Source organism: Trachypithecus francoisi, unplaced genomic scaffold (genome assembly GCF_009764315.1).
Source record: "Trachypithecus francoisi isolate TF-2019V2 unplaced genomic scaffold, Tfra_2.0 Lachesis_group1, whole genome shotgun sequence".
NCBI lineage: Eukaryota > Metazoa > Chordata > Mammalia > Primates > Cercopithecidae > Trachypithecus > Trachypithecus francoisi.
The window spans coordinates 24,503,446-24,523,318 of record NW_022681454.1 but is presented as its reverse complement, the minus strand read 5'-3'; the positions used below and the strand labels follow the sequence as shown (position 1 = coordinate 24,523,318).

Here is a 19,873-nt window from a genome sequence, read left to right as displayed (position 1 = left end):
CTCCTTTAGTCACACTTATTTCAGCATGTATAAGGAAGAACAGGTTTTTTAAAAACTTTCAAACTCCCTGCCCACTTTGAGTAAAATTTATCTTAAAAGTTAGGTTAATGATTCCTACTGAAATTCTTTTTATCTAGATAAATGCACAGAAGCAAGAAAATCATAAGCCAAATACATTTCTAAAAAATAAATCTTGGCCGGGCGTAGTGGCTCACGCCTGTAATCCCAGCACTTTGGGAGGCCGAGGTGGGAGGATCATGAGGTCAGGAGATTGAAACCATCCTGGCTAACATGGTGAAACCTCGTCTCTACTAAAAATACAAAAAATTAGCCAGGCTTGGTGGTGGGCACCTGTAGTCCCAGCTACTTGGAAGGCTGAGGCAGGAGAATGGCATTAACCTGGGAGGTGGAGCTTGCAGTGAGCCGAGATAGCGCCACTGCACTCCAGCCTGGGCGACAGAGCGAGACTGTCTCAAAAAATAAATAAATAAATAAAATAAAATAAATAAATAAATCTTAAAGCTTCTTCTAGAATGCCTTTCCCATTAACCCTCTCTACCGTTGTTTAGCTGGCTGCTTACCATCCCTCAGGTTTATTTAAAGGTGATAAGAAAAAAGAAAATATAATGTGCAGTAAGTAAACATAGCTGCTACCATTTACTTAACCTTTACTATGTACCAAGTACTTGACATGAATTTCTTAGTTTTATCCTCACAACAACCTAAGCGGTAGTTTTTATCATTCTCATTTTATGGAAACTGGGGCTTAAAGAGTAAGGAACTTGGCCAGGCACAGTGGCTAACACTTGAAATCCCAGCATTTTGGGAGGCCAAGGCGAGAGGACTGCTTCAGCCCAGGAATTCAAGACCAGCCTAGGCAACATGGTGAGACTCTATCTCTACAAAAAAAAATTTAAAAATTAGCCAGGCTGGTAGTGTGCACCTGTGGTCCCAGCTACTCAGAAGGCTGAGGCAGGAAGATTATTTGAGCCCACGAGGTTGAGGCTGCAGAAAGCCCTGTTCACAACACTGTACTCCAGATGGGGCAACAGAGTAAGACCCTCTATTAAAAAAAAAAAAAGAGAGAGAAAGAGAAAGAGAGAGTGAATAAGGAACCTGCCCAAGGTCTCAGAGCAAACTAGCAGAGAGGCTGGGATTAGGTCTGATTTCAGACCTGTGCTTTTACCCATTATTTTATAAGCCTTTCATGCAACCTCTTCCTGGAAACACCTCCCATCCCTCTAAACTGGGTTAGGCGTCCATCTATCCTCTAAGAGCTCCCTGAGCTTACCATCATCTCAACAGCTTTATATTACACTGAAATTACCTGTTTACTATAAGCTCCTGGAAGATGAAAAATCTGTGCTATAATAATATCCACAGCTAAAAGCACAATGCCTAGCTCCTAGAGCTCAGGATGTATGTGCCCGATTGCCCTCTAAATAAAGCTTATCAGGGAAACTTACCTTAGGAGGGAGTCCTATCCTATGAAACTTTCTACCCACTTTTGGCACTTTTTCTAAAGCATACTTTTTGCCTCTTGATTTTGCACGGTCAATCGCATTATAGTTAAATGTCTCACTGACAAGCCAAACCACCTAGAAACATACAATATAGAAAAATGGTTAGAATTTGTATTATAGAATCTCTATTCATATACACCATGAAATTCACTCTAACGATGAAAATTAGCAAAGTGTAACCCTGTAATAAAGGCCCTAGATAATCTAAAACAGAAAAGTCAGGGAATTTTGCAAAGCCTTGTTAAATGAATGGCACATATTTCCTTCTGAGAGTGGTATAAAAGCCTTTCAGAGGCCTAAAATTTGCCAGTGGTGAAAGTAACAGCATTAAAATGTAGACTTAGGAATAAACATTTTAAGAAAGAAGGCTTCAAGTAAAAATTTAGAAAGGATGCCAAGTTAGCTGGGTGCAGTGGCTCACGTCTGTAATCCCAGCACTTTGGGGATCTGTGGCAGGTAGACTGCTTGAGCTCAGGAGTTTGAGACCAGCCTGGGCAACATGGAGAAATTCCATCTCTACTAAAAATACAAAAACTGGCTGGGTGTGGTGGTGCACGCCTGTATTACCAGCTACTCAGGAGGCGGAGGTGGGAGGATCACCTGAGCCCAGCAGGACGAGGCTGCAGTGAGCCATGATTGCATCACTACACTCCAGCCTGGGCATGAGACCCTATCTCCAAAAAAAGAAAAGAAAAGAAAGGATGTGGGTGCCAGGCACATGATGGTATGTGCCTGTAGTCCCAGCTACTCAGAAGGCTGAGGTGGGAGGATCACCTGAGCCCAGCAGGACGAGGCTACAGTGAGCCATGATAAAGAGAAAAGATGTGGGTGCCAGGCACATGATGGTATGTGCCAGTAGTCCCAGCTACTCAGAAGGCTGAGGCAGGAGGACTGCGTGAGCACAGAAATTGAAGGCCAGTCTGGGCAACAGAGCAACACTCTGTCTCTTAAAAAAAAAAAAAAAGAAAAGAAAAGAAAAAAATTTTGTATAAAGGCTGAAAGGACAACAATAGTAGTCTTTGAGCACATTGGCTATCTCTGCCTTCAACAGGATCTCTGGATCCCCTGATATTTTCCTGCCTTCTGAATGCTAGGTCTTTATCCTCTTTTTGTTAGCATTGTCAGATCTCACAGGGACAAGACACATTCCCTTAAATACTTTGTGGATCTACACCAGAATCAATTTACTAGTTACCAGTCACTCATGACTCTTGGACTACTACCAAAAAAGGGGCTCCACTTTAGGTTCTATCATTAGGAACAAATACTGAAATATTCAGATATAAGCAGGTTGTAAATTAAAAGTCCATGGTTAAAAATAAAGTCTGGCTTACCTTTGTTTTAGGTACGATGCCCAGATGAAGCTTGTTGTCCACAAAATAGGCACCAGCTTCGGAAAGGTACCCCTGATTAGGAATCAGGCAGCCTCGCCCAAAGCAGCAAGGGCAGCAGACCTTATGGACATATTTGGTCCATTTTGGATTGAGTTGACCATAAGGCTCTTCTGATTTGGGTTTAAACACACCAATAATTTTCTATAGCAAAAAGTAAAAATCTTATTAGACTTTTTATATATATATAGATAATCATCTATAAAATGCATTCTAATAAATTATTTTCTACTGCTTCCCACCAAAGATATAGGCACAAATCCTCAAACTATTAAGAGGATTTATAAACCTCAAATATTAAGATATTTAGTTCAAATCACATTTTCATATTCATTCTCATTCAACAATCTAAAATCAAGACCAATAGTTTTCAAACTGTGCTCTGACAAACCCTGGGAAGGTGAGGGCAAGGCTCTAAGACCTCATGCCACTTAACCAGATTAACTCTAATTTCACCTGTTTTATATTGCTGGATTTCCAAGTTAAGAAAGAATTTCACTGGGCCAGGTGCAGTGGCTCACGCCTGTAATCCCAGCACTTTGGGAGGCCGAGGCAGGCGGATCACAAGGTCAGGAGATCGAGACCATCCTGGCTAACACTGTGTAACCCCCGTCTCTACTAAAAATAACAAAGAAATTAGCCGGGCGTGGTGGTGGGCGCCTGTAGTCCCAACTACTCAGGAAGCTGAGGCAGGAGAATGGCGTGAACCCGGGAGGTGGAGCTTGCAGTGAGCGGAGATCGCGCCACTGCACTCCAGCCTGGGTGACAGAGCGAGACTCTGTTACAAAAAAGAAAAAAAAGAAAAAGAAAAAGAGTTTCACTGATTTTTAAATGTTTGAAAACCACCATTCTAGGTCAAACAATGTTATTATTCAATATCTATTACATATCCACATTACATGTTTGCTGTTTACTTTCCCCACATTAAAGTACATTGTAAGAAGCAGGGACTTGGTTTGTTAGGGCTGCATTTCCAGTACTCAGAACAGTACCTGATGCACAGTAGACATCCAAGTATTTGTTAAATTAATCCAATGACAAAAACCATCTCTAAAATACAAAGATGATAAGATCTAGTACACATCCATGCTGTCAGATTCTCCTACCCTAATTCTTTTCCAGTTATTTTTTCAGGAACCAACTTAAAGTAAACTCTTGACCAGGCCCGGTGGTTCACACCTGTAATACCAGTACTTTGGGAGGTGAGCAGATCACTTGAGGTCAGGAGACAAGCTGGCCAACATGGGGAAATCCCATCTCTACTAAAAATAAAAAATTAGCTGGGCATGGTGGCGTGCGCCTGTAATCCCAGCTACTCAGGAGGCTGAGGCAGGAAAATCATTTGAACCAGGGAGGTGGAGATTGCAGTGAGCCGAGATTGCGCCACTGCACTCCAGCCTGGGTGACAGAGCGAGAATCCATCTTAATAAATAAATTGATTAATTAAATAAAATAAACTCTCTCCTATTAAAAAATCTTTATTTGCTCATGAATGTCTAAAAGTCTCTATACTCTTATTGTTTGATACAATATATTCATATTCAATTTAGAAGCTTAATTATCCTTAGACAAGAACAAATCTTATTATAAGTTTATAATTGCTTTATTATACAATAAATATAATGCAATACAGTCTGAGTCACTAGTAAAAAAGTCAGCAAGATCAAATTAAGAAATCAAGCTTAGAATAAAGATTGAGAGATTGACAGTACCTACAAATACATTTTAATCTCAAAAAAGGATTATGCTTTAAAATCATTTTAAAAATATAACTTCAATCTGCAAAAAAAGTTAGGGGTGAAATTATAAATGTTATTCCCCCAGAGAAAAGAACTGCTCATTATGCATCATTCAGAAAGCTTTTAGAAAAAACAACATATTTTTGAAAAATTCTAGACTAAGTGGAGCAAAGTGCCACATCAACTTCTCTTTTCTGCTCTAGAATCATCCTGTGGTTCATTTCACTTTCACATTCCAATACTTTCAAACTTCAGATTGCTGAGCCTCCTTCCCCTGGTAAAATGCCAGAAAAGGCATACACTACCTTTGAAAAAAAATGAAGTACTTTGGAAATGACATTAAACAAGTTTTGAAGGTTTAAACTTCCACTGTGTTTGGCTAACAAGGTTACAGACTTCCATAAGATAAGGACTTGTGAATATATATACTCAATAAGGCTACAGCGGAATATGGGTATCCAATACATGCTTCAAACCAAGTATAAAATAACAAAATAGCAAACTGTGACTTGAAATGATTAGCTCTGTTTCTAAACACCAGAGTGCTTTAGTAAAAGCAAAAAACTGAGGCCGGGCACAGTGGCTCACACTTGTAATCTCAACACTTTGGGACCCAAAGCTGAGGTTTGCTTGAGCCTAGGAGTTCAAGACCAGCCAGGACAATATAGGGAGACCCCTGTCTCTACAAATAATTACAAAAATTAGCCCAGTGTGGTGGCATACTCCTGTGGTCCCATTGACTCAGGAGGCTGAGATGGGAGGATTGCCTGAGCCCAGGAGGTCAAGGTTACTGTGAGGTTATGACTGCACCACCGCACTCCAGTCTGGGTGAGAGAGGGGGACCCTGTCTCAAAAAACAAACAAAAACTGACCTTTATTTTGGAAAAGAGGTTACAATCAGACTTAAGAGGAAAATATCTTTAGAAACTCACAATGATTTCATATTTAAACTAGTATTTACCAAAGTTTCTATTACATATAATAGGTTTGTGAAATTCTCACCCTCTTAGGATCCTTCACAAAGTAGCTTCCACTTGAACCCTGAGAGATCCTTTCCGGAAAAATTCCAACTTCTATTGCTTGCTCTGCTCTCAGTATAATATCTGCAAATTCTGAGTCATCCAAGAATGCATTCATCTCCGAAGTACCAGTAGTTACTGCATTAAGAAGAAATACCAGCTATGAGAATGCTCATGATATGGACCTGCAATATGGATTAGCTTGCTGGTATCAGGACATAAGGTACAGAAAAATGTAATCAAGATTTGTATAGACTGCTCCGATCCTCCTTCCTCTCCGCTGCCTAACAACCCCCACTTCTCTTCAATTTCCAAATAACATGGGGGCGGGGGCAGGTGCAGTGGCTCACGCCTGTAATCCCAGCACTTTGGGAGGCTGAGGCGAGTGGATCACTTGAGGTCAGGAGTTCAAGACCAGACTGGCCAACGTGGCCAAACCCCGTGTCTACTAAAAATACAAAAAATTAGCCAGGTATGGTGGTGGGCGCCTGTAATTCCAGCTCCTCGGAAGGCTGAGGCAGGAGAATCCCTTGAATCTGGGAGGTGGAGGTTGCAGTGAGCAGAGACTGCACCACTGCACTCCAGCCTGGGCAACAAGAGTGAGACACTGTCTAATAAATAAATAAATAAATAAATAAAAATAATAATAACATGGGAGGAAGTTCACTGTTCACTAAAATAATACTAATACCTCTCATTTACTTGAACTTCTGTACTGCAATGATTTATCCTCCATCCTATTTCATCCTCTAGTTCCCCAGTCATACCTCAGATCTTGTCAATACCAGTAACTGCACCTCACCACACTTTCAATGTCAAGCACCTCCTGTCTTCCCAGTTCAGTCCCTCTGGCACTCCAAGTCCAAATATTCTTCTGCCCTACTAGAACCTACAAAGGACTGCTCCCCCATGTCACTGGAATTCTCTCCCTTCAAGTCCTTGCTTCCCGCCTCCTTGGCCAGCTTAAATTATGCTGGGTCTTCACAGAATCACTCTTTCTTCCTCCCCTCATCATGGTCACCTGCAAAACTCCCAGTCCCGGTAAAACCCAACAGTCTACCAACTCCATGCCTGCACCACGGCAGCAGAATTAAAGAAATGCACACAAGCCAATTCCTCTCCTCAAATTCCCAACACTTCCTCTTCCATCCTCTCTCTCAGGAGAGGATCTATTACTATTTCATTAGTAAGCAGCAATCACAAAATACCATGACCAGCCCCCAGCACTGCATTTATCTACCCACTACTTAACTTTGGAATGGCCCAGGTTCCATTCATGGTCCTCTTCTCTTTGTTACCAACACTGATGACTCCCAAATTTCTAATTCAAGTCTGGACTTCTGCCCTAAACTCGACTACTGTATTCAACATCTCCACTTGGATGCTTAATAGACATCTCAAACTTTACTACCCAAAACTTCATTCTTCACCTTTGCCACACCTCCCAAAGGCTTCATCCCTACGTTTCCCATATTGCAGTTGCTGGCACCTCCAAATCTTCCAGTTGCTTAGGCCAAAAACCTTATAATCATCCATGATCTCACGCTCTTACCCTCTACATCCAATCAGCAAGTTGTATTGGCTCTACCTTAAATAAATACCCCAAATCCAACCACCTCTTGCCATCTCCATTCCTTCCACATGATTCAGGTTACCACTGGCTCTCACCTCGATTATTCTAAGAGCATCCTAACTGGTCTCCCTCTCTCACCCATGCCCCCTCTATACCTAACAGTGGAGCTAGGAATCCTTTTTCTTTGTAACTTTTAAGTTCAGGGGTACAACTGCAGGTTACATAGGTAAACTTCTATCTTGAGGGTTTGTTGTACAGATTATTTCATCACCCAGATATTAAACTGGTAAGAAGAGATACTACACTTGATCTTAGCCAAAAGACCGAGAAGCAATCACCCGGGTATTAAGCTTAGTACCCATTAGTTACTGTTCCTGACTCTCTCCCTCCTCCTACCCTCCACCTTCCGAAAGGCCCTGGTATATGTTGTTCCCCTCTATGTGTCCATGTGTTCTCATCATTTAGCTCCCATTTATTAGTGAGAACATGTGGTGTTTGGTTTTCTGTTCCTGTGTTAGTTCGCTGAGGATAACAGCCTCCTGCTCCATTCATGTCCTTGCAAAGGACATGATCTTGTTCTTTTTTATGGCTCTTAAAACATACATCATGTCACTCTTTTGGACCAACCAGCCCATTTATTTCCCATCTCACAATAACTCCAAGTCATTATGACCCCCAAGATCTTATCTAATCTCTAACCTCCACTTTATTTTTCTATTTAGCACTTACCATCTAATCTATTATGTATTTATTTTGGGTGCTCCAAGAAACCAGTGAACTCCAAGACAAGAGAAACTTCAAAACAAGGATTTATTTCACCACTGTATCCCCAGAACTTACAGAACTTATTATGTTCCTGGAACATAATAAGCACTTAATAAACACTTGCTGAATGACCTTGCCCTGACCACACCTAAGGGTTATTACTGGTCCTTTAAAATGCAGAGACTAAAAGTAGAGAACTAAAAATAAGAGAACTCATTGTATAACCTTTTTTATTTAGCACAGTTGAAGTATGTATGAAGTAAGTATGTATTAAGTATGTAAGTAACTTATCGAGTTTCCATTTCAAACAAATAAATCAAAATGAACTCTCTCTTGAGGATTAGAACTATAAACCTAAACCTGCCCATCTTTACCATATCTTACCACTAACCAGAATATTTTCTAGAACAAAATAGATGTTCACTGGCCGGGTGCAGTGGCTCACACCTGTAATCCCAGCATGTTGGGAGACTGAGGCAGGAGGGTCACTTGTGTCCAGGAGTTCAAGACCAGCCTGGGCAACATAGTGAGACCCTATCTCTGTAAAAAATGAAAAATTAGCTGGGTACAGTGGCATTTACCTGTAGTCCCAGCTACTTAGGAGGCTAAGGTGGGAGGATCACTTGTGCCCAGAGTTCAAGGCAGCAGTGAGCCATGATCATGCCACTGCACTCAGCCTGAGTGTCAGAATAAGACTCTTGTCTCAAAAAAAAAAAAAAGGAAACTTGAGGTGTTCACAAATTTAGTGCATTGAACCCAGCCTCAGGGCTTTTGGCGCTATTCACCCTTCAGGTCTGGAATTGGATGCCACTTTCTCTAAGTCTTCCCTGGCCCCTACATCTAGGGCATGGCTCCATGCCTCAATGCACAGCTTTCCCCATCCAAGCACATATACACAGTCTTTAGGGCTGTTTGTTTTGACTGTTTCCTCCATGAAGCTATAAAGCTGTGAGATGATAGGGCAGGTTAACAGGCATCTATCTAATACAGGTCACTATTGTTTCCCCAAAGCCTTGATTTCCACTGCACCCAGTAGGCACTCAGAATATTTGATGAATGATGCATGTCTGCAATGGATGGAAAACAATGTATTTTATGCACTGGTTGAGAAATACTCTCCAACACACTGCCACTCACTGTCTTTCAAAAGCTCACTTATGGAAAATGGTCAAAACACATGGAACATCTACTCTGCTAAAATCTTCCTCTAAATTAAACAAGATTATCAGTATATTGAACCTAGATGAGGCAATATAAATAGCACCAATAGTTAAAAACTATTTCTGCTGAAATGGGCTTCAGGGAAGTTTTAAGAACTACCTCTATGAAATTAATCACTTTTATCACAGATATTCTTTAGCATACAGCACTCACCAAGAGACTGTGACAGGCTATGCTTTGTCCATTCTGTTTTGGTTCAAATAACCAGTTTATTTTAACTTTATAGACCTCGTGATTGTGTTTCTCTCAAGTTAGCTGATCAGTAATCTTAAAAATCAAATTTATGGGTTGCCTGCATTAAGCATCTGAGGTGCATCTTATGTACTCTTATTCCAGGCTCCATCTTCTTCTCATCTTTCTTCCTTTTAAATGATTTTCTTATTCTATTCACATATTCATAAGCCACCATGAATCATTAAATGACTTACAAATTCATTTTCTTTTACTTTGACAGCTCCTTGTGAATTCTAATACTGTTTTCTAACTGTTAGGCTCTCTAACAGAAGCTAAGTGCGTCTGATTTGTATTAATTGGGACCTTGGAGAAGTCACTTCGTGTTTTTTTTTTTTTTTTTTTGAGACAGGATCTTGTTCTGTAACCCAGGCTGGAGTACAGTGGTGGAATTATAGCTCACTGTACTCAGTGTAACCTGAAATCATGGGCTCAAGCAATCCTCCTGCCTTAGTCTCCTGAGTAGCTTGGACTACAGGTGTGCATCAAAGAGGCCTCCCAAAGTGTTGGGATTACAGGCATAAGCTACCATGTCCAGCCTCTCTCTGTACTTTCTTAAAATGAGAACAAGGCCAGGCATGGTGGCTCACACCTATAATCTCAGTGCTCTGTGAGGACGAGGCAGGTGGATCACCTGAGGTCAGGAGTGCGAGACCAGCCTGACCAACATGGTGAAACCCCGTTTCTACTAAAAATACAAAATTAGCCAGGCATGATGGCACATGCCTATAATCCCAGCTACTTGGGAGGGTGAGGCAGGAGAATCACTTGAACCCGGGAAGTGGAGGTTGCAGTGAGCCAAGATCATGCCATTACACTCTAGCCTGGGCAACAAGAGTGAAGCTCTGTCCCCCCACTGCCACCCACTGCCCACCCCCCCAAAAAAAAAACAGTACTCACATCACAGGGTTGGTTATGAATTAACATATATGAAGCATATAGAAGTATGCCTAGCACATATTAACTGCTATGTAGGCATTAGCTATCATTACTACCCAATTCACTGATTAAAATAACTAGAACAAGGAATGCACTAATCCTTTCACTTTGACACTGATCCAACAACACTATGGTTTATGCTGTTTGTCTTTTTTGTTAAATGCCTTGTTAAAGATAACAGACATATGACATTCTTCCACTGGTTAAAGTATATAAACCTCTTGCTTATATAAACAAGAGTTAAGCATCATAAATGATGTTCATATTAATCTAAAGGCAAGAATTTCTTGGAACTAGTGAGGTAGTTTCATGGAAATCAGATGGTAAAGGACAAATGAAGTTAATGGAGTCACTTAAAAAATAACTAAACTTAAAAATCGAGTTAAATTACTCAATCATGAACATTTCAGTCTTTAAAATTTTTTTAAAGTTTTCACAGAAACTATTTTAAAGTCCCACTAAACGTAAAAACCTCCAAAATAACCAGAGACACAATTATTTTATAACACTTATGGACCCACGGCAAAATGGAAAAAGGGCAGAACATGAAAAAAAAACTAGGCTTTTTTCTGTTTTATCACTTCCTGGGTGATTTATCACTTCCTGGGTATCTGACTTCGGGCAAACCATTTACCTCTGAAGTCCTACGAGCTACCAGTCATTACCAGTTTATTAATTCTGAATCCTCATAACGAGAATAAGGGTGAATAACAACTAACTTGCTGTGCTGTTGTGAGAATAATTTTTTTTTTTTTGAGACAAAGTCTCACTCTGTCGCCTAGGCTGGAGTGCAGTGGAGCCACCTCTGCTCACTGCAACCTCCACCTCTCAGATTCAGAAGCGATTCTCCCGCCTCAGCCTCCCAAGCAGTTGGAATTACAGGTGCCCGTCACCATGCCCGGCTAATTTTTGTATTTTTAGCAGAGGTGGGGTTTCACCATGTTGGCCAGGCTGGTCTCAAACTCCTGACCTCAAATGATCCACCCACCTAGCCCTTCCAAAGTGCTGGGATTACAGGCGTGAGCCACGGCACCTGGCAGAGAATAAAAATTTTTTATTTATTTATTTACTTATTTATTTATTTATTTTTTGAGACAGAGCCAGGCCGGAGTGCAGTGGAGAATAAAATACTTTTTAAAAAAGATCTTAGCAAATTGTAAGCTGTGATATAGGTAAGATACTACCTTTAAAAAAGGTAGGAATTCTGAGAATCCATTTGCATTCTAACACTATACTCTATCCTCACTTTGACTTTTTGTTGTTGTTGTTGATTTATTTTTAATAGAGATGGGGATCTCGCTATGCTGCCCAGGTGGGTCTTGAACTTCCAGCCTCAAGCTATTCTCCTGCCTAGATCTCCAAAAATGCTGGGATGGGATTACAGGACTGCCATCTCGTTGGCCTCTCGCTTTGATTTTTTTCTAGCCTTAGTATTGTTTGTTTATAAAATACCTCACTTTCACAGAATAAGTGCATTTTGAAGGCTTTAGGCTCTTTTAAAAATCCAGGTACACAAGGTAGCTTACACAAGGTAGCTTACACAAGGTAAGAGGCGGAAAAAGGCAAGCTAGCTATTTTACAGATTAAATTCTGAGTAATATATGCCCAAATTGCCAATGTAGCTAGGCGAATGCAGGCCCGTTTGTGATCTGGTTCGAGCTTCACGTTATTTGGTTAAACGTCAATGCATCCATCAGTAAACATTATAACAGGAGCAGACTTTGGTTAAAGCTTAAACAATCAGACAAACGGCTCCCCTTGGGCTTCTCTGATTTATTTACTCTAGAATATGCCTGAATGTTCCAGCTAGAACTTGAATGACCGATTCTATCCAAAATTCTTTAAACTGTAGAGGACATATTAGTGTACCACTAACAGTACATTTAAAATCTAACAACTCCAAAAAAACTAAGCACTGTTAGAGAAACTTCCATTTTCTGTGGCTTTTAAGCTGTCATGTGTGAAGCAATAAACCAACAGGGTGCACAACATCTCATTTAATCCATCCTCACAACCAGCAGGGAGGTGTTACCATCGCCTTTTTACAAACAAGTCTGTCTCACCTCTAGCTGAGAGTCTTACAAGTCTGCTATTCCCATCACATTAGTCTAACTCCACTCAACACGCCAGAAAAACTCACTTTATTAACAAATATCCAGGCCTGCACAGCATACCTAAATTTAACTAACGTTCAACATCGTTTCAATTGCCCTGTTTCACCTGAGGGTATCAGTTCACTTAACAGCGAAAAGAGGCTTTTCGTTTCGTTTTCTTACGTATTAGAAGTAAATCAAGAAAGAGAAACTAAACTGTAAGAGGGCAGGAACAGACTTTCAACTGCTTTTTGTTCCCTGTGGCTAAAGTCACAATAACAACATTTAATGGAAAAAGGTTTCGAAACGTGCCCCAGTGGCAACTGGATATTCTGGTTGTCCATCTCTCCTGTCATCCACTTCGCAAATTCACCACTCCGGGAACTTTCCTGAGAGTTCAAGGTTCTTAATTAAAAAGGCAAAGTCCAAACTTGAGCAAGGACTGACGTCATTTTACAGTGTTAACCTCTCCCCAGTGTCGGATTCTAGAAGTTTAAACTCACTTTGCGGGGAGGTCTAAAGAATCGGTTTAATGACAGCCACTGGCCTTAGGAGAGCAAGTTCCCGGAGAAAGAGCGAGCAGGCGAGGTGCACGCGTTGCGGCTGCGGCTGGCCCCGGTCCGAACTCGGGAGCCGCTGCCCAGCGAGCGGGGAAAGCCCGTCCACCTCGGCTAGCGCGCGCGGGAGACAGGACAGAGGCGGGCGACAAGGACAGCCGCCTGGAGGGGCACGGGAAGTGGGGCAGGGCCGGGTCGCACCTGAAACCGTGGGGCGGCTCCGGTCCAGGTCGGCGGGCGAACTCCGGGAGACCCCCACGTTCCCGGGCGGGAGCGGCAGCTCCTCGTCGCCAGCCGCGCCCTCCTCCCCGGCGGCGTCCAGCAGCCTCACGGCGCTGCCTGGGGCGCCTCTCCGCGGGTGGGCCCAGGCGATCCGCGGTAGCAGTGGCTCCCGCTCCCCATCCTCCTCCTCCTCCGGGCTCCCGCTGTCCGCGGACGCCAGCCGGTCGGGCTCGGAGGGATCCTCCATGGACTCCCTCTTCTCCCTCCGCGCTGAGACCAGATCAGGGCAGCCAGGTGCCCGAGACTGGGTTCTGCATGGCGGGGAACGGGAGCAACCGGGTAGAACGGACGCCACCTCACCAGCTCACGAGCCCGCTTGGCGCCAGCCCAGCGGTTGCCCCGCCTCGCCTCGCCACCGGCCGCGCCCCACTTCGCGCCTCCGCCGGGCGCCTCCCCCGCGCCTGCGCAGAAGGGCCGTGGCGCGGCGGCGCGGGGGAGTGAACAGAGGGCGGGGCTTTGGGGGGCAGGTGGGACGGGGCCGCCACCTGCCTCCGTGAGTGCGGAGAGAAGCTGGGCACAGCTCGCTTTACTCCCAGTGGAGGGCGGGAGGCTGAGTAGTTTCCAAAGAGGTTCCCTCATGCAACCAAAATCGGCCCCTCCGCGACAGAATTCTCTTAGAGTTTACCATAATCTATAACAATAGATTTAATTGTACGACATTTCTTTCCTCCACTGGACGTCCAGGAGGGTTTGTATGTTCTTTTTTTTCTTACTAATCTAGGTAGAAATTTATCAATTTTTAAATCTTTTCAAAATATCATGTTTTGGTTCCATTGATTTTCTGTTTTCTAGTCCATTGCCTTATTTTGCTCTTTATTCCTCACTTGAAGTTTGATTTCCTCTTCTTTTTCTAGTTGCTTAAGAGTAGAAAATGATTGATTCTAAATCTATCTGCTTTTCCAATGCAAGGATTTAAGGCTATAAATTGCCCTCTAAGCACTGCTTTAGCTGCATTCTCCGTTTTTTGTTGTTGTTGTTGTTGTTGAGACGGTCTCGCTGTGTTATCCAGGCTGGAGTGCAGTGACACAATTATAGCTCACTGCAGCCTCAACCTCCTGAACTCAAGGGATCCTCCCACCTTTAAATTGTAGAAGACACAGTAGCTGGAACTGCAGGTGTGCATGATCATACCTTGTTAATTTTTAAATTTAAATTTTTTCTAGAGATGGGGTCTCACTGTTGCCCAGATTGGTCTTGAGCTCCTGGTCTCAAGTAGTTGTCCTGCTTCAGCATCCCAAAATTCTGGGATTACAAGCATAAGCCACCTTGCCTGGCCTGCTACTGTGCTTTCATTTTCCTTCAGCAGAAAATAGTTTTTAACTTCCTTTATGATTTCCTCTTTGACCCTGTAAAGGAATATAAAAATCTCAGAACCATCCCCCACCCCCAACTTGTTATGTCAGAGGGAGATTTAAGCCTGGAGACTGAAGTCACCCAACACTACAATCCTTTTCCCAAATGGATAGCTGTTATTTCCCATCATTGTATTAAAACTTTATACGTTAGCCAGACCCTCCTCAAAATGCAAAACAAGCCTTATGTATCTCAGTCTCAGGATGACTGTCCTCAACAAATTAATAATAGTGAATTCTTTACTGGCCATTAAACCTTTCAAGATGTATATCCTTCCATAAAACAAGGACATGTCAATTGTATAACTTTAAGTCTGCAACCTAAATCAAACGGGTACAATTAAAGTCTGTTACATTTCACATGGATGATTTCAATTACAAGTTTATCTTCCCAGATGCAGAACAAGGATAAGATCAATCATTCCTTCACCTGAGATATCTGCATAATTAACTTCCTTTACTCCATTTTCTTTGAATGTTCACCTTAAGCATAGCATAGAGTTACTGCGCACTACTTAAAGTAAAATGTAACCATTTGCCTCACCACCTACAACCCTCTTCCTTGATGCCTTCTCCACTTTAAAGAAAGAATAGCTGGAATTACAGGTGCCTGCCACCATATCTGGCTAATTTTTGTATTTTTTAGTAGAGATGGGGTTTCACCACATTGGCCAGGCTGGTCTCGAACTCCTGACCTCAGGTGATCCACCCACCTTAGCCTCCCAAAGTGCTGGGATTACAGGTGTGAGGTACTGCACCCGGCCTGTTAATTGGAGTTTTGGGTCCATTTACATTTAATGTAATAATGATGTAGTTGAATTTAGATCTATCATTTTGCAATTTGTGTCTTATTTGCTTTAACCTTTTCGGTTCCTCTGTTCCTCCTTTCTGCTTTCATTTGGATTAATTCAATAATTCTGATTATTTCATTTTCATTCCATCATTGGCTTTCTGTCATACTTCTCTTTTTTTTTTCATTTTTTGAGATGGACTTTCACTCTTGTAGCCCAGGTTGGAGTGCAGTGGCGAGATCTTGACTCACTGCAACCTCCGCCTCCTGGGTTCAAGCTATTCTCCTTGCCTCAGCCTTCTGAGTAACTGGGACTACAGGCATGTGCCACCATGCCTGGCTAATTTTTGTATTTTTAGTAGAGACAGGGTTTCACCATGTTGGCCAAGATGTTCTTGATCTCCTGACCTTGTGATCCACCGGCCTTGGCCTCCCAAAGTTCTAGGATTATAAGCATAAGCCACCACACCCAGCCTCTGTTATACTTCTTTACATTAATTTTCAGTGCTTACACTGGAATTTTCAATATGCATCCTTAAAATATCTCAATGTACTAAGAGCCGATATTGTACTATTTGACATAAGCTGTAAGAACTTAGCAAAAGTGTCATCCCATTTATGCCCCATCCTTTATGTTATTGCTGTCATGTATACTAGACCTATATATTTAAATACAGTGAATAATTTTTGCCTTAATTACTTTTTTAGAGAAATTACCCACATAGTTACAACTTCCAGTGTTCTTCCTTCCCTTTTGTAGTTCAGAGTTTCTATCTAGTATCATTTCCCTTTCCTCTGAAGAATTAAAAACAAATTCTTGTAATGCAGATTTGCTAGTTAATATGGCTTAGCTATGTCTCCATCCAAATCTCATCTTCAATTCCCAAGTGTTGTGGGAGGTGGGAGGTGATTGAGTCATGGGGGCAGATCTTTCCAGTGCTGTTTTCATGATGGTGAGTCTCCTGAGATCTGATGGTTTGAAAAACAGGAGTTTCCCTGCACAAGCTCTCCTTGCCCGCTCCCATCCACATTAGATGTGACTTGCTCCTCTTTGCCTTCCACCATAATTGTGAGGCCTCCTGGGCCATGTGGAACTGTAAGTCCAATAAACCTCTTTCTTTTGTAAATTGCCCAGTCTCAGGTATGTCCTCATCTGCAGCATGAAAATGGACTAACACACTGGTGATAAATTTAAGTTTTAATTTATCAGAAATTGTCTTTATTTTACCATCATTTTCAAATACTACATCCTCTTGATGCAGACTTCTGGGTTGATATTGCTATCCTTACCCATCTTAAGTTCAACTGTAAATATGTCATTCTATTGTCCTCTTGCCTTCATTGTTTTTGAATCATAACCCTTCACTTACACACCCAACTTGTACTATGTCATTTTCTCTAGCTGCCTTTAAGATTTTCTCTGGTTCTTTGGTTCTTTCATTTTCAGTAGTTTGACCATGATGTTTTTGGTATGATTTTCTTTACAAATATCTTGCTCAGGTTTTGCTTTACTTCTTCAATCTGTAGATTTATGTTTTCCACAAAATTTGGAGAAATGTCATTCTTTTTTTTTCTAGAAGCAGTTTATTACCTTAAAGCATTTAGCAAACCTAATATCTGACCTGCCTAATTTAGACCAAATGTCTTTACCAATAATCTTTAAAACTCTTGATTTCCCAAAGCTTACTAAAGTCACGCTTTTATAGGCCATTAGACGGCATGAGCAGGGCAGGAAAGGGCTCTTCTCCCACCCACCAAGAATGTTGGGTGATGGTTCAGCAATTATCACATTGCCTTTCTAGAAGTCATACATTGGCAGCTAGGGTCAGGGAGATGCCATTTCCTGATGGGCCACACCTATTGCACTAAAGTGTTAATTGAATGCAGATGCCAGGGAAATGCAACTTCCCAGGCATATGCATTAAGAGACAAAATGACAGAATATGACCTTCCCATAGCACTCCATGGGAAAAGGGAAGAAAGCCTTGGTTGAGCATGTGTACAACTTCCTAGACACACTGCACGTGCTCACCTCCCAAGGCTAGGGAGGGCACTGTGCATGCGGGCAGCCCACCCTAAGGAAAGAATCATGGGAAAAGAGCCAGCCTATAAAGTCCTAGGATCAAGGTTCAACACTGCACTTGACCTTCACTTGCCCATGTGCCTGCTTGAGTCTCTTCCAAGCATACTTTCATTTCTTTCCTGTTCTAAAGCCTTTTTAAATAAGCTTCCACTCTGCTCTGAAACTTGCCTTGGTCTCTTTTTCTGCCTTATGACCCTCAGTGGGATTATTTCTTCTGAGGAGGCAAGAATCGAGGTTGGTGCTGACTAGTGCAGATTCGCTGCTAGTAAGTTGGATACCTTCCACCAGTAACAACATCAACTAAAAGGCATTACAGTTTTTATTTTTCTGACAAAATACTTGATTTAAGCATTTGATATTTTCAAAACATTAATTAGAGCTCTTTCATATATAAACATTACACACATAACACACATGTAACTACACAGACAGACAGAAGATTCAGTAGTTGTAGGATTTTTCATTTGCCAGTTTTTAAGTTTCTTAATTGGATTACTGGTTTCAGGGTAGAGGAACAGGGCTAGGAAAACATGCAGTTTCTAGAGCCTAATAAGCATGCACAGCTGGAAGGCAAAACAGATCCCCAAAACTTCAGGGTCTCTTTTTCATACTAGATCCTGGATCTCCAAAAAAGAAATGCTACAGAACAAGACAGTGCAGTAATTTTACCACGCATTTCATTGCAAAGCAACCCAAAGACAATCAGCCTATTCTGTGATCTCAGTCATTATTTCTTCAAACATTTCTTTTCTGCTCTATTCTCTTTTCCTTCTGAGATTTCTATTACATGGATGTTAGACTCTTTGATATTGTCCCAAAGGGCAGTGGAACTCTACCTATGTTTTCATTTTTCTCAATAATTGTTCTCTCTGTTCTTAAGATTTGATAATTTGTCTTTGTCTGTTTTAAATTCATCAATCTTTTGACTATTTCCAATAAGTTGTTAAGCCCACTCAGTTTGCTCATTTTTTTTTTAATTTCAGACCTGTACTTTTCAGTTCTACAATTTCTATTTAGTTCCTTTTTAGAGCTTCTATTTCTCTGCTGAAATTTTCCATCTGTAACTCATTACAACATATATTTTTAAAATCCTTGAAAAAGATGTATATATATATATAACTTTTAAATGTCTTTGCTAATTCTTACATCTGGGTCCTCTTATAGTCAGTTTCTATTTACTGCTTTTTCTCTTGATTATGGGTCAAGCTTTCCTGTTTCTTTACATATCTGTTAATTTTTTATTGTATACTGAATATTGTGGATGATATATTATAGAGCCTCTAAATTCTGTTATAGTCCTCTCACGAACGTTGATTTGTTCTAGAAGATAATTAACTTGGCTGGAGTCACACTCCACCTGAAATTTCTGGTCATTTCTTTCAGCAATCCAGCTGTCACTTTTTGCTGAGCTGCTTGAAGCCTCTACCATGCAGGAGTCAACCAAGGATTTGGGCAGAGTATCTCTGCATATTTTGGAGTTCTCTTCCTTTCTGACTTCTTTGTTTTCAAGACATCTGTCTTCCATTTTAGCTGCTCTGACAGCCCCAGGGTCCATTCCCTAATTCCATTCCCTAACTTCTGAAGCCATTAAGACTGTAGCAGGCCGGGCGCAGTGGCTCAAGCCTGTAATCCCAGCACTTTGGGAGGCCGAGACGGGTCGATCACGAGGTCAGGAGATCGAGACCATCCTAGCTAACACAGTGAAACCCCGTCTCTACTAAAAAAAAGCACAAAAAACCAGCTGGGCGAAGTGGCGGGCGCCTGTAGTCCCAGCTACTCGGGAGGCTGAGGCAGGAGAAGGGTGTAAACCCAGAAGGCGGAGCTTGCAGTGAGCTGAGATCTGGCCACTGCACTCCAGCCTGGGCGACAGAGTGAGACTCCGTCTCAAAAAAAAAAAAAAAAAAAGACTGTAGCTTTCTAATTGAGTTCCAGCTGCCTTGCACAGTGAATATTCAGAAGTGCCCTTAGGTGAAAAGGTGTATAAACATAAATCTCACTCATTATATTTCCATTTTTTGAAGGGTAGCCATGACTTCCATTCCTATCTGCTTGCTTTTGATTGCTTTTCAATGTCTTCAAATAATTGTTTTTTGTATTTTGTGTTTTTGTATTTTGTCCATATCGTTTATCATTTTTGTACATAAGATTAGTTCAATATAGTTTTCTATGGTGTGTTTGATTGGAAATGCATCTTTAGTGAAATGAATAATGCTGTATTTTCTCAGTAGTTCATCTGTTAGTAGAGACATATTACTTATAGGTAGATGAGACAAGATTCATCATCAGTTCTATTTGTAGTTTTAGTTTTTACAAAT

The 19,873-nt window shown here is 41.6% G+C and overlaps 1 protein-coding gene and 1 pseudogene across 3 annotated transcripts in view; both read right to left on the bottom strand.

Annotated features, from left to right (window-relative positions):
• PI4K2B (phosphatidylinositol 4-kinase type 2 beta) overlaps window positions 1-13,714 on the bottom strand; it is a 35,429-nt gene extending 21,715 nt beyond the window's left edge. For all 3 annotated transcript variants that reach the window (XM_033213910.1, XM_033213911.1, XM_033213912.1), the window contains exons 1-4: window positions 13,253-13,714; window positions 5,656-5,810; window positions 2,858-3,058; window positions 1,467-1,598 (exon numbers count right to left, since the gene is read on the bottom strand). In XM_033213910.1, the coding sequence (XP_033069801.1) occupies window positions 1,467-1,598; window positions 2,858-3,058; window positions 5,656-5,810; window positions 13,253-13,520 (756 nt within the window). In that variant the 5' untranslated portion in view covers window positions 13,521-13,714. The remainder of the gene's footprint in view (window positions 1-1,466; window positions 1,599-2,857; window positions 3,059-5,655; window positions 5,811-13,252) is intronic.
• LOC117086567 lies at window positions 7,486-7,580 on the bottom strand (annotated as a pseudogene).
• Window positions 13,715-19,873: the final 6,159 nt, after the last annotated feature.